This window comes from Dermacentor albipictus, unplaced genomic scaffold (genome assembly GCF_038994185.2).
Source record: "Dermacentor albipictus isolate Rhodes 1998 colony unplaced genomic scaffold, USDA_Dalb.pri_finalv2 scaffold_22, whole genome shotgun sequence".
In the NCBI taxonomy this organism is placed as follows: Eukaryota; Metazoa; Arthropoda; class Arachnida; order Ixodida; family Ixodidae; genus Dermacentor; species Dermacentor albipictus.
In genome coordinates this window covers 2,301,103-2,317,033 of record NW_027225576.1, presented here as the reverse complement: position 1 = coordinate 2,317,033, position 15,931 = coordinate 2,301,103, and the positions used below count along the sequence as shown (strand labels likewise).

The following is a 15,931-nucleotide window of genomic DNA, read 5'->3' as shown; positions in this document are numbered from 1 at the left end:
TCGCAAGCCGCTGTCTCGAGCAGCAAGTCACGAAGAAGACCTTCATATCATCGCTGTCACAGCCGCGAGTCCACGTTCATCCGTCCAAGAAATACGGGAAGTGGTTGGTCTTCACGCTTGCAAAAAAAAAAAAAAAAAAACGATCAAGCGGCGACTTCGTGACGCAGGCCTGAGAAGCAGACGTGCAGTTCAAAAACCATTGCTGCGTGTGTGCAACAAAGCGAAGCGCTTGGCGTTTGCCCAACAGCACGAGTCCTGGGGGGCTATTCTGCAAGAGTCCACCTAGTGGACTGTCCACTTCGGCCTGACGTCATCAGATGCGCGTTCTGTTGTTCTGAACTTCGGCGAGTGCTGACGTCATCAAAAGGGAATCCGAACTTGCACTAAAATGCAGTGGAAGACCGCGTACCCGAAGAGCGTAGTGCCCGGGGCGCCCTGGAACTCACCCGTGACAACGTAAATCGAATGAAATGCCGTTTAGCCGTTTGCTATTAGTTTCGGTTGTGATTTGCCGAGTGAAGATATGAGACGAGCTTGGCCGCGTGACTGGTAACAACATAATGTGTCTTAAAATTTTATTTTCATCATCTTTTTGTACGGTATAGCGGCGTTTCACTTTTTTCTGGCATTGTAAACTGCAATTGCTAGTTTGCCACCAGAGGGCCACGTATCAAACCGAAACTCAAGATGGCAGCTGTTTGAAATGAATGAAACAGCTGACCACAAACCGTCGCTTACCGAGCATCCCCGTAAACTGACGGCAGCACAGTATGCCTTGTTGGTAGTTGCTGTCTTGGTGCATTCGCTGACACTAGTGTTGGAACTGAAGCGCAAAATGACAGCGTCTACGCTTGCAGTGAATAGTTGACGCACGATCGTCGGCCACAGAGCGTGGGTAATCCCTGTAAAGTAGCGGTGGCAGTATGTCGTGTTGATGGTTGCTGTCTCGGAGAACTCTCCCATGGTACTGCTGAAATCGTTGTCAATGGGCGCGCACCAGACAGTGTATGCCTGGTCGTCACGACTGCGATGCTTCGAGAGAACTTGCAACTCGAATCGCCTCTAGTACCACACCGACAACTGTATCGTCTGCTGCGTCGACGAAATATGACGTTCAACGGTAAGTCGCGGCATTGAACAGACGGCAGTGATGTTGACTGCGCATAATAATCTTTATGTAGGCCCACAAGTTCAAGAAGAGTGTACTGTAAAGCGTTTATTCATGATGCTGAATAAAAGAGTCCAGTGGCGGTCTGTACGTTTTCCTGAATATTTTCTACCCCTCTGCAGTCAAGCTTCCAGACGACAGTGTTTGTCCATCACAGCGCCATGGCACCACGGGACATTGGCCCTCACATAAACCATCGGCAACAAGAAATTATAATCAACTTTATGGAGCGAAATCCCCGTTTAGTGAAATCAGGAGATCTGGACCCAAAATTCACAGCTCAAAAAAAAAAGGAAATGTGGGAGGAGCTCGCGAAATTGCTAAACGATGCCGGCCCTCCCACAAAGCCCGTGGTGCAGTGGCGTTGCTGGTGGAACAGATTTGTGAGTCGGGCCAGGGCGGACGCAGGAAACCTATCCGCCGAGATGAAGTAAGTAAACCAGGCGTGTATGCTTTAGGGTAACGTCTGTTTCGAGTGTTTACGCAAACCACATTGCAGGTCTACCGGCGGTGGACTCCTTGGGGGCGCGAAGGGCCGAGTGCTCGCCCTACTCGGGCCTGCAGGTACAGTACCGGTGCGGCCTGCGCCTTTCTTGAGCAGTCAATGCGAAGTGAGAATCTCCCTTTATATTTGTATTCCTTTAGAAAAGCCAGGATTGGCAGTTAGAAACCTTCACCTATCCTGTTGCCTTGTTTAACTAAGCAGTAAGGAAGGGCATAATGAGATTTTGTAAATAAAACTAGTAGGCAATAAACAATGCTGGAGCACAAGTTTCCATTACAAATGAAGGCCTTGGAGGCAAGCTGTACCTGAATAGAGCAAAGCCTACTGGATTGCACAATATGCTTCACCTTTTGTAACTATTGTAACCAGTATCTGCATCTCTTAAGCTTAACAATTAGTTTTTCTTCAATGCAGAGCGACTCCCAGCAACCAAACACCTCAGCTGTGACTGAGGTGTCACAGCCAGGCGACACCTCAGCACCTCGGCAGCAACCACCATCTGCAAGCACCGGCGTCACGGGCAGAAGGTGTACTGCCAGCCGTAAGTGTGTGGTGTATGAACGTGTATGAAAGTGTGTGGTGTGTGAACGTAATTGCGACCTCGCGCCAAAAATGTGTGCATTGAATGTCACCATAGCTGTAATAGTGATATAGAAGTTCCTTGTACTGGTCACTGAAGATGAAAGGCACCTTGCAGTACTTTATGCATGTGAGACAAACATGTCAAGTGAAGAAAGGAAACCACACAGAGAAGGTATACTCACGAGAGGTACTACAACCAATTGATTTTATTGCTGCTTGGTCAGTACCAGTGTACACACAGAGGCACAGCAAGGCAAAAAAGAAAGTAAGCACAAAAACCCTGAGCATGTGTTGGTTGGCTAATTCGTTAAGCATGATTACAAAGACGGCGCCGAATAAAACAACACACGAAGAAGGGGGACGTGCTGTCTTACGTGTCCCCCCTCTTCGTGTGTTGTTTTATTCGGCGCCGTCTTTGTAAACGAAAACCCTGTAGATCACCAAATAAGTTAACGTGGCGTTTGCTTGTTACGTGCACATGTTGACATTTATTTTTCTAGCGAGGAACCTATACCTCATGAGAAAATTAAATTACGCAAAGGTTCTATGTGTACTGTGTGTGCGCAGTATATGTGTACTGGTTAGTGGTATGTCGAAAAATTGCAGTAACCTTCATAGCAGTGTTGTGATGAAGAGACTACGCAAAACCTGTTGTTTTTTTTTTAATTCGGGACACGATAGATTGAATGTAATGCCCTGAAATAAAAGATGCAATCGTTACAAACATGAGAAAGGAAGACACACTTTTCACATGTGTATAATGTTGCTTGTCCCCGTCTGCCACGGTGTTGTCATACATTACTTACCGATATGGCCAATTATACACGCTTCATAGCAAGTGTTTAAATGTGAAAGGCACGTAAAGCTTATTTGTCCACGTGGCGTATTGGTTAATAGGAAAACTGAAGGCATACAAGGAGCACTTGTTCGGACAGCACTGTAACCTAGTGGAACTGCTCATGAACGCTATACACACAGACACCGAAACAGCACTGAGGAAAAGGTGTGTCAGCAAGGCATGCCATACATTTTTTGCACGTATATTTGCTATTGCTATCCTGAAGCAGTAAGATGTGCACCTACTTGTAACTATGCATATGTGGTACGTCGTTATGCTGCAATCTCAGAATCATACAGCATGGCAGTGATTTGATAACCTATCGTTTTTTGCGTTTTGGGGGATCAACTTTATGGAACAGGACATGTAGTAACGCACCACTGTAAACTCGTTGACCACTAGATGCTTGGTAAAGGACCAAGCATTCGCATTGACAAGGCAGTTATGTGTGGAAATGTCACCTGGAGCCACACGTGCTTTTTTCATTTCATGTAATTTCCTTACAGACCGCAGAGTAGGAATATTACATAAAGGGCAATAACATTTGAACAAAACAAGCCTGCTCATATGTGAATATGCGGTGCGAGGAGCCCAAGTGGATGTAAAATGCAATTAGGTGAAGCGTCTGAGTAATGCGTGTAAGAGTCTTGGTCATTAGTGGGTATGAAAGATGCTATGCGTGTGCTTGAGGCAACTTCATGTTTCACCTACTCTCAGCTGTGCAGCAGATTGTTTAGCGTTCAGCTTTAATTGGAGTGGTGAAGAGTCGAACAAACTGAACGCATACTTCATGGATACTCCGTTATTGAATGTTAACGCTACGTATGTTGTACATAATAAGTGCAAATGGATGTTGTATGGTTCAGGTAGTTTGGATATTTAGTAATGAGGCAATACATGAATAAAGAATTTGTCCAGAAAGGTCTTTAAGTGTGAGGAGCACAAAGGCAATGTGAAAAACCGCTTCGAATGTATGTAGTATTATTGGTGGGCAGACAAACCTAACACATGGGAGATGCCCACAAAAAGGTAAAAAAAAATTGAATGAACGCAACAACTACAGCACTCTGTGAATGTACACCTGCATGCTATGTATTCGTTGTATGTTTGAAAAAATATTGCACACTTTCAGTCATGCATGTGCGATTACCTAGTGGCTTGCTAACAAAGCTCGCCTATGCATGAAGCTAGGAGTGTAATCTAGGGGGTCAATGTCACTTCTGTTAACTGGCAGAGCTTCATATGGAAAAGTAATTTTGCACAACTTGCACAAATCAGAAGTGAAATTGTCAAGACTGAAATGCAACAAATGTAATTATGCAAATGCCATGCCACACAACACATACATACAGTCCAGCCAAATGAACACTTGCATGACACCGTGTAATGTGGTTGCCGGCTGAGCACTCGTGAATGGCTGTTTCTCTCTATGAGGGGTACGGAAAAGAAAGATTAAAAAAGAACGAGAAACTTCCTATGTACCTGAACTGTGCATGCTATTATCGACTGCCGGGGAATAGGATTTTGTGGGAAGTCGATATATTACAAGAAAGGTTAAATGCACAAAGCAAACACTGTACTACACATAAAAGAAACGATGAGCTGCATGAGTTGTGTGGCTGTAAAAGCAACTGTAATTTCCATTTTAACACGCTTCTATAACAATTGCAAGGTTTATGCTCCTCATGTGAGACAATGAAGTATTCGTGTTTCAGGTATGAAGTGTATGCACAGTCAAGTCAAGTACAACGTGAAACCTGGTGCAGATGAATACTTGTATTACGTTTTGCTAATGCTGCCATAATTGCACTGCTCTTCCTTAAACAGCGTAGTTACTTTTTTTTTGTCGCGCAGCTTAGAAGCTAGTGTGCTTCCGAAATTATGCAGGGCCTCCAAGAGCTGCATCAAGAGGCCGCTTGCTGCAGCAGGCTGTGGGGGACACCTCAAGAAGGGTAACCCTCGCAGCGGCAAGAAACGAGGTAGCCGAAAAATTATTGGAGGAGTCCCGCAAGGTGAGATGGCAGTGCTGATAGAGTGTGTATGTGTAATTCAACCCGAGCAAATGAATTTTCGCCGCAGCCCAGTGCTGATGTGTAGTTGGTGAATAGAAATGAAAACAGGGAAAAAGTTCCTACAATTTAGCACGTTAAGCAAACTAGTAACTCAAATGAAGAGACACAAGGAATGTATGTTACGAATGTATGAATCTTCATTATGTACGTAACATTTGACATGAGAAGTATTGACTATTGTCTAGGGGATTCTGGAATGTGTTGCGCTTTTCTAGACGGTATGAACATAACGTAATGTGCAAAACAAAGTTGCGCATCACATGCAAGTTTATGCCCAGAAAAGTGAATTGAAGTCTTGTAACGAGCAGCTTGTAGTGCTTAGGCAGCCGCAATACCTTTTGTCACATGTAGTGCTGTTCAATACATTGTTATTCATGTACGCATAGCTAGCATAAAATGCACTGATTTCTGCAATACAAAGTGATGAACCCTTTTATTGTTGTTTTCCTTTCGGGCATGAAACACCCCCAGCGGTTTTTCTTTCTCAGATATTGCAAACGAAATGCCAGTTTCTTTTTGTTTGTACAGAAAGAAAAAAAATATGATGCCACCTGCAATGGCAAATGCTACCTTTCTGTAGTCCTCAAATCACTGACACACAAAAGCAATGTCAAAGAAACGCAGAAACACATCAGTGTGTCGACGGCACTGAAAGGGTTCAGGTGATAGCTTATCAGGACCTCACGGCCTCCAGTATGAGTTTTATACACACTTCTGTAATCAGTTGAAAAGCACTGTGATGCAGCTACATGACATTTGCCAGACATATGGATAAGTGTAGCGTATCGAAACAGGGCGATGTTTATGTGAATTTGAGACACCTCATAATTTTCACCAATTCCTTCCCCCCCTGACCCCCTTTGGCATGGCTGAGAACCTTTCGTTATGAATAGCAATGTTGCACTTGCAATGGCCAAAATGCGAGATACTTTCTCCTGGTGTCAGGGGCCACATCATGCCTGCGACAACAGCAGTATTTCTAGTGGTTGTGCTTCCAAACATTGAAGCGTTATTACTGGCACATTCATTTAGAAAACATACATACATTTGACAGAAAATGCAAGATGTGCAAGTGGAACAATACAAAACTGTTTTAACTAGCTGTTAGTTGCATACCAATGTGTGGATAAGCAACCCTACATATCACAATGTTGCTTTGAAATTGAGTGTATTTGTTGCTTACCTATCGTCACAAGATAGGCACACTCTTAAGTGTGGTAACATTGCATTGTTTTACACTGCACATTTGTATTCTGTGGTGTTGACCTAACATGTATTGTACATGTGACATTTCATTGATGTTTGCCTGCTTGCAGCATTTTCCTGGGTCTTGCACTGACCATGCAGTCCTGCTTGTATATGCACTCTGTGAACTTTTCCCGGGTCAAGCATTCTGTTGTCAGTCGCCCCTGAGATTGTGTCTCATTTCAAATGTTCTCAAAAAATTTTGCTCTGCTCGCAAATGCATCAAGATGCCATGCATATCGCTGAACATCTGCACCCAAGCATGCTTTTCATTCATCTATAACGGCCGCTATGACTGTGCTGTAACCACACATCTGGCAATATCTGAATCTCATGTGAGAGTCCATAAGGTCAAGCAGCCATTGTCGATTCCTTTGTAGCACTTAATGTTTTTATTATGTTATTTGTGACGTCACATGTGTCCGTAGCAGCACACAGCACATGTAAAAGATTTATGCCAATTATGATGACAGAAATCAGCATGGAGCGACATATGATTGCATCAGACAGTTTTACAAACATGGCGTTGACAAGAACTGAAAAAAAAACCGGCAATGCTACATAACAACAGAGACGGACGACCAGCACATGACAATGCGAGGTACAGCTGTAGTTTTTATGAAACGAGACACCCGAGCGCGTTGCTAGTAAGGCAAATGAATAGCACCAACAATATCAGTACAAGTAAACATGTCAGTTGCAAAGCAGTGACGGGACAATTAGTAACATATGTGAGTAAGTACAAACCGCGCACTGTTAATGAATAAGTCCATTACAACTCATCACTGTTACCTGTAGAAATGGGAGGAAATTACACGACATCTGACTATCAATGCAATACATGCTTGCAGGTTTCGCACAGAACTTGGCTAGCACAGGAACATGCATTCCATTTTAATTGTGGATCGAGAGCTATAGTGCAGTAGCAGAAATAGTTGCACCAAAACCTACAGGTGAAAGGTGAATAGTACAGAGCAGCGAAACGAAGCTACGAAAGCTTTGTTTCGCAGAACAGGCTTGCATATGTCCTGGGTCGTGAGGTTGACATTACATAGAGTGCATTGTTCACTTGTCTATGTATTTAACAATCAGACATGTTGCAGTGCCTACCCAACAGTACCCCCTCAGAAAACAACACGTTGGTACGTCCTTGCAGTGATGCAAGCAGTACCGAGATTGAGAGTGCACACATGCAAGTAGGAGTCACAGTAGGCAAGCACTAGCAAGTTGACGTGATGTGCTGCCATTGCAACACTTCACCCAAATGCGGATGCAAACATCATTCGGCAACGTCACCATGGCGAAACAGCACTGGATGAAATCTATACAAGAGCAAAGTTGCGCTCGACCTACCATTAGGCATGCAGGCCATTTCTGCAGTATGTGAAACCAGCTGTTGTTCTGCTGACCCAGAGGCACAGGCCAGACTTCCATGCCTGTCAAGTCACACCTGCACCACGCCAGATGATCAATCGCCGAGACCCTATGCAAACGCTGCATTAGCCTGTCCGGGCCGGGCCGTAATAGACAAATTAGTCACATGCGAATTGCCACCTGTGCAAAAAGCACAGTTTTGTGCCGGTGAAGGCTAGCCATGTTCACTTACAATACATGGTTCAACTGACAACCCCACTAATGGTTCATTAGATTGTCTACACGTTTTGCATGCCTGGCTTTTACCCAACCATACTCTTGTGTTCCCAGTGCAATTGCATCCAGTGCTGCTGCATGCTGGTAGAGTGAAAGTAGTAGCCTCGTTCTGTCCATTACATTTTCGCAAGATTTAATGACAGCAGGTCAGAACGTGGCAGCACATTTGTTAGGCGGATGTGTACGAAAGAGCCCAAGTTTGGATGAATGTGTCGGTGCTTGTGGCACTGCATGTGCATGTGTTTTCCCGTCGAAGACGACTGCATGTTCAGCAAAACTCTGCCTTTCACAGTAACATGTGTAGAAGCATTGCTGATGAAAGATTTTTATTGCAGCAAACTGCTGAGCTGCGGGTGCTCAACAACCAGGTCGGCAGGCTGGCCGACGCCATGGAGCGGCAGGCCGACGCCCTGGAGCGGCAACTGAGGCCAATATCGGAGTTGGCCACAGTCCTGGCCTCATTTATAACAAATTACACACCACAAGTTTAGTGTTTATATCTAACGAATGTGTATGTATTAAAAGTTCTTAAAAATACCAACATATGTTTCAAGGTTTACTAGTAATGTAGTGTGGCAATGTCACAGGTGAAACTGCCCCAAATTATTTTTCAGCAATTCTTGGAGCAAGTAACATTGCGTGTTAGAGCAGTCTGGAGCAGACATAATTGTATTTTGGATCAATTTGGGGCACAAAATATTCATTTTGATGCAATTTGGGGCAGGCCAATGTCAATTTTGGTGGAATAATGGAATTTACAGGGCACTTCGAAAGCACATAGGTACATTAAAGACCAACACGAAAACAACATTACAGTATGTAAAGAGGCAGCATTGTGCATGTTTTTCTGCATAAAGGCAAGAGCATTTGTGGCACTATGATCTAACTGCACATTCCCGTGCCATAGCTGATAACTGCAATGTTATTAAATCATGTGGCGCAATCAACGCGGTCACACAGCTTCTAGTTCACGATATGTCACTGCAGACGCAGAGAGCCGTGACCAACTCCGGGCTGGTGAAACTTCTAGCTATTCCAATCTGTTTTTACCGCAATAGCAATTATATGGACACTGTAGGCGCATTTCCGCCGTCGCTGTAGCCATGATGTTCCAGATTAATTCCAGGGGCGATAACGACGTTGCCGTGTACTGTATGCTGTAAAGTATGTGCGAGTGAAAGCGTGTGAGGATGGGTCGACGATACCATTTGACGAACTCAACATTTAATGAAGTACATTCTAATTACAACCTCCCAAGTGTACGTACATGCGCCGGCCACTAGCAGGAAGCGCTGAAAAGTCTGCTGTTGTGAGCGAAAAAATTCATGTGGGAGGCTCGTTGGCTAGGTGTGCAGCATGTGAACAGCTGTTCCCCCCCCCTTTTTTATATAGAATTCCCTCCATGTTCATGGCACAATCCTCTCAACATTTTTGTTTTTGGCGCAGTATGGGACAGGAATTCGCCTTTCTGTCAAGATGGTGCAATTGACAAAGGAGTTCCAGCTTTGCAATAATGTTGTGAGGTACCATGCACTTCCAGTGCTTTTCAAGTATGGATAGGCACCGCACATCTTTGTTGTGCCATTGGAGTATAGAAAAAAGCCAATTTTAAACTAATTCTTGCACCCTCACTGCCAACACAACATCACGTATACTTCGTGTAGCTTACACAAATGCATGCCAAAGCTATGAATTACATGGAGTAGTAGTTTACGTCCGAGCCGCTAACTGATGTCACCATTTCTTCCTACGCTCATGCTGAAAGGAAATACTAATAAAGTGTTACGCACGCACACTTCTTTGCAGTACAAACGAGCATAACTTGTCGGTTTAAGTAAACCGCTCCTCGATGATGGGACACAAATGTGTGTCCGCCTCAGACAGAGGAAAAATCTCGTCATGTTAACGACTTCCAGCATAAATAAATCTCGATGTGTGTCACAATGTAACACACGTAGGAAACACTATGGAAGTATTCAACAACAAACTAAAGGGAACATGATGAATATGGCCAATCATTCAAAGAGGTCAAATTCTATTAAAAGAATTGTCGCACGACACCATTTGAGCAAGCACAGTAACAGCACAGTCCACATAGCATGTCTTCCAGTGCATGCAGAACAACAAACTGTTGCCACAAAAGTTTGAGTGCGTTCCTTAACAGCTTATGCTATCGAAACCTAAGCTGCATGTTAAATAATTCACATGGACATAAAGGCGGTGGAAACTACGGCTTGGCAGTTGAACTGCATGCATTTTTGGTTTCGGTCATGAGTGAACATGACCTCGTAGGGGCACATGGAAATACCCGGTAATAAGAAGCTTGTCTTTGTCAGCCATGCAACAAAAATCGGACTTTCTCAGTCACAGCAATACAGGCGACACATTGAGATACACATGATAATGCAACATAGATCGTAACGTATCATTTAACCAAATAAGGTGACCAGCGAATTTTGAAACGCACCTAAAAACAAAAAACTTCGTATGATGAGCCCCACACTCCTTTTAACACAATGCTTAGTTTCCGTTGTAAATTTATTTTCAAAGTTGTGCAACACAATAGAAGGGAATTAAATTTAAATTTTGTCAGCCACTCAAACGAGGAACAATTGCGCAAGTTGCACTTTTTAACATGAACCGCATAGTTCGAGTTCGCAAAGGTGTTGCAAATATGCTGCCAATTTAATATTGTACATCATAAAGCGTACTTAAAGGGACACTAAAGCGAAACAATAAATCACTTTAGAGTAATGCAGCATTGTTTGAGAACCCAGCAGGCAGTCATTTCAAAAAAATAGTTTGATTATTAGATGAGAAAATGAAGGTCCAAGTTTCAGTATTTGAATTTCGCGCCAGAACCCCTGCTCCGGTACGTCAGCGTGACGTCAGGGATTCCAAAGTATGTTTTCGCATTTGGGCCACGTTGGCTGAATAAAGGTTCCCGAAACTTGCCATGTTTAATATTTGGTTCCTTTAGAACACAATGTAGTCAATCTGTACCGCTATATACAATTACCAGGCCCTAGAACATGCCATCAAAATCCATGACGTCACAGCCCCCAGGTGCGGGAACTTAAGTAGGCGTCGCCACCCGCATTTCGTTCTTGCGCTTTTTCTGGCTTGCCAAACGTCTCATCGTTGTAAGAGTGGTGTTTTTGGTGTTGCAGAACGGTAATTTACTGATGCAGAAGAAATCGTTTTTCACTTTAGTGTCCCTTTAATGTGCAGCAATGGTACGTAAGCTGTACCACGTTTGAAGGTCATTGTTGGGTGTCATTCACATTCAGGTACATATAATCGTGTTATGTTACACGTTTCACGTCGTGGCGACCTTCTTTCATTAAGCTTTCCGAAATTACCTGTTAGCGGATTTGTAGTAAAATTTGCCCCTATGTTACGCACAGGTGCCATTTTTCTTGTAACACCGCAATTTATATTTCTTCTTAAGGTTCAACACATTTCAATGCGATTGCTGTGATGGTGATGTTACGCAAGCGACTTGTACAGTTTGGATACACTTTAAATGGAACTTCTGGTGTTTGTGTACATTAGGATGTTTTAATATCCAAATGCCGCTGACATTACTGTTACCAGTGGAATGGCATAATTGGCTTAGAAGCTCATCCGTAATTTCAAATTGCGAATAAACCTTCGATTGCTCAGACAGAGTCAGCACTGCAGGATCGATATTTTTTGAGCCCACTGTGCAAGGCAGCTGACATGCCCAAACACAACACCGTGTGCTGCAGGTAGACAAAGAAAGCATCGGTTGCGACGTATCTCAAAATGATGATTGCTGGCCATCGACTCGTGCGAAAGGGTCCTAGCTTCGTCGTTTGTGGTCTAAGTGGTCGTGTAGTGTACGACATCACAAACACGGGACGCCAAGTGCAGAGTTATACATGCGTGGGCATGGCCCGGGAGCATGCAACCAATATTTGAGGTTCGTGATAAGGAAAACTAATTCATGTTTAGTCACATCGTTTGGCATGAACAATTAAAGTGCAAAAGGGAATGTATACTCAACATTTCTATTTCAAGGTCAGTAGACATAGAAAAATTTCCCAAGTTGCCCTTTCAGTGACCATTTTCAATTGGCTGTGAGAATGACCTCCCTATTAGATATATGGTGGAGGCTACAAAATGCTACAACTATTTAAAGAAATGGTAGTACGCAGCACTTTCACATGTTTAGAAACTTCTGCAACATTGCAGGTTAGGAAAGTATTACACATTCACCTCGAAGTGACGCTTTTGTGTTATAAGAAGCAATCACGTGAGATTACATCCATAAAAAAATACTGCTCCTCCACATACGGTGAAGGTATGAGTCCCACTTTCATTGAGCAAAAATTGTTCTTGCAGTCTCCATGCATTACAATTGCTTCACGCAAACTTTTCGTGTATGTGTTTGAAGAAAGCTGTTGCTCCTCGAAAATTAGCAATTGCACACTACATGGCTCATACGAACACTTGCAATAGACCTCCTTGCTCTACAGTGGTGCAACAGAGTTGATACCAAGTTGAGAAGATTCTGCCAAGGGAAATGCGAGGCTGGACCCACTACCACGTCACTGCTATGATACTAACGGAATTTCACAAGGCCGACAGTACAGCAACAATTGAACAACAGTTCTGGATGACGCATTATTGACAACAAAGAAACCACATGATGCACACGATGGTGTGTTGATGACGGCGTTACGACCACTGCACGTCAACCATGAAATGTTGAAGCTGTGTAGGAAATATGATGACAATGGCCTAACACACACACAGCGAGATGACATGATGCTGGAATTCATGAACCTGGTATGCTGACAAAAACAGGATGACAATGGTGTCATCATGAGATCAAAGCCAATGATGGAGATGGTATTGTGCGATTCTGACTCAGAGATGCGGGCACAATGAATGCAACGGCATGACTGATGTAGGGTAGCAAAGTGGACTCAGTCTGGTTAAATTCCCTGCCTTTCCTTCTTCCCTTTGTCTCTCTCTGTCTTATTGAATAATAACAGCTGATTTCACGGTATGACGACAACGGCATAGGCAGCAGCACGATATGCAATGGAAAGGCGGTGAGAGTGATACTGAAAATGACACAAATACGATGAAGTGACAAGAAAGAAATCACAACAGCATTAGGGGGATGAAGTAATGGCAACATCGCAACTGCATGCTATAATGCCATTACGCTATGATGCTGGGATGTTGCAATGATGTGCAACCATTCTTACTGCTCTTCTTTTCTCACTGTTCATGCAAGATGCACGGTGCATTACATTCATGACTCTCAACAGAAAGCGAGAACACCACAGCTACACATACCCACACTGCACGACATACAGCCACACAGGTGTCGCGTCTCGGAGGCAGTAAACTGCTAGCTTCAGCCCAAAACACAGCACACAAGCAAAACTGCGAGTACGTGTACCCACACTGCACGACACACAGCCACACAGGTGTCGCGTGTCGGAGGCAGTAAACTGCCAGCTTCAGCCCAAAACACAGCACACAAGCAAAACTGCGAGTACGTGTACCCACACTGCACGACACACAGGTGTCGCGTCTCGGAAGCAGTAAACTGCTAGCTTCAGCCCAAAACACAGCACACAAGCTAAACTGCGAGTACGTGTACCCACACTGCACAACACACAGCCACACAGGTGTCGCGTCTCAGAGGCAGTAAACTGCTAGCTTCAGCCCAAAACACAGTACACAAGCAAAACTGCGAGTACGTGTACCCACACTGCACGACACACAGCCACACAGGTGTCGCGTCTCGGAGGCAGTAAACTGCTAGCTTCAGCCCAAAACACAGCACACAAGCAAAACTGCGAGTACGTGTACCCACACTGCACGACACACAGCCACACAGGTGTCGCGTCGCAGAGGCAGTAAACTGCTAGCTTCATCCCAAAACACAGTACACAAGCAAAACTGCGAGTACGTGTACCCACACTGCACGACACACAGCCACACAGCTGTCGCGTCTCGGAGGCAGTAAACTGCTAGCTTCAGCCCAAAACACAGCACACAAGCAAAACTGCGAGTACGTGTACCCACACTGCACGACACACAGCCACACAGGTGTCGCGTCTCGGAGGCAGTAAACTGCTAGCTTCAGCCCAAAACACAGCACACAAGCTAAACTGCGAGTACGTGTACCCACACTGCACGACACACAGGTGTTGCGTCTCAGAGGCAGTAAACTGCTTGCTGCAGCCCAAACACAGCGAAGGAGAAAAATTGGGAGTAACTGTAGTCCCACCACACGGAGCACAGTGACGCACATGTGGCGCCGTGCCGGAAGCAAGCTCATTGTGCATAACTTTCTAGCTGTCCAGTGCGTGACGTTGCGCTCGACGGCGAGCTCGCTGAATGTGCAGCAAATGTGCATTGCGGCTGATGCCATACAGTGCACTTTGCCTGTCCCGTGTGGCCTTTCCCCTTGCGTACAGCGTTCTGCCGCCACGGGTCGGACCGCCGTCATCACTTGGCAAGGCGTCGTCCTGGTCGTCGTCGTCATCCTCACCGGCAATGTTGCTGTCGTCGTCAAGAAGCGGCTCGCTGGCGTCGAGACATAAGTTATGCAGCGCTGCACAAGCCGCGACAATCTTTTCCGCTACAGCGGGGCAGTACTGCAGCGCACGATAACGCTGCAAGCAGCGGAACCGACTCTTCATAAAGCCGATGCAGCGCTCCACCACATCGACCCGTGAGCTTGATTAAAACGGCCCTCCGGAGACGATAGCGCGGGATGTCCCGGAACCGGCGTGATGAGCCATGGCTCCAGTGGGTATGCACTGTCGCCTGCAGAATAAATGTAGCGCAGGAATTGCGCCGAATTCATTATAGACATTGGCTGTGGTTCACAAGCGCGTTTATATGCATTTCTGTACTCACCAAGGAGAAACTCTCCTCTGTGGACGATTTCGGTGTCGGCGAAAATGCTCCGAAGGGCTGAGCCACGCCATACGTATGCGTCGTGACACGAGCCGCCGAAGCGAGGGTCGATGGCCAGCACTCGCATGTTCGAGTCGCACACCTGTGAATTGCAGTATATCAGTAAATTAAGTTGTTGTCGCGAGTTGGGATTTTGTATATATCATGAGTACATTAGGTAGAGCGTGCTTACCACCATGGAGTTCAGCGCGTAGTATCCCTTCCGACACCAGTACGTCTGCTTCTCGGCTGGGGGCAGGTCCGGGCCGGCTATAGCGATGTAGGTGCCGTCCACGCATCCCACGACGTCAGAGATGTTGCCGCTCCGCAAGAAACCTTGCTTGACGAGCGCTATCTCCGATCTCGTACGCGGAAACGACATCCAGCGCTGTTCGGTGCCGACACGGACGATTGCTTCCGATACCGCGCGAACGCAGCGGCTGACAGACGGCTGGGACAGCGATACGGTAGCTTCGCTACCGACAGCCGTTTGGAAGCCACCGGTAGCATAAAACCGAAGGGCGCAAATCACCTGATCTTGAACGGTGAGCCCTTCTCTCTCGCGCGCCAGGTCGTCCGATAACTGCTCGCACAGCCACATCGCCGTCGTTTTCGAAAGGCGAAAGTGCCTCCGAAAAGACTCGTCGGACATGGCGAACGGGTCCCGTTGTTCTCGAAGTCGCCTCTCTCCTCCGTGATCAAAAAGCAAAAAAAGCAGGCTCGCATCCATCGTTGTGCTGCGGTCTACTCCAAACAAAGGAATCGCAGAAAGATCCGTTGATGCGCGGTGACTGTTTGAATCACGTGAACGCGCCGAAGCATGTTCAGTTATCACGCAAAACGTGAAGAGTAAGTGCAACACCACTGACGTCAGTCTGACGTTTCAGAGAGGAACCGGAAGCTAGGAGCACCGGTCGGCA

General features: G+C 45.5%; 1 protein-coding gene across 1 annotated transcript; it reads right to left on the bottom strand.

The window, feature by feature from the left end:
• Positions 1 to 15,174: 15,174 nt before the first annotated feature.
• LOC139052419 (putative nuclease HARBI1) lies at positions 15,175 to 15,612 on the bottom strand. The gene has a single exon (XM_070529515.1). The coding sequence runs from the start codon at positions 15,610 to 15,612 to the stop codon at positions 15,175 to 15,177; it is 438 nt and encodes a 145-aa protein (XP_070385616.1).
• Between the last annotated feature and the right edge of the window lie 319 nt (positions 15,613 to 15,931).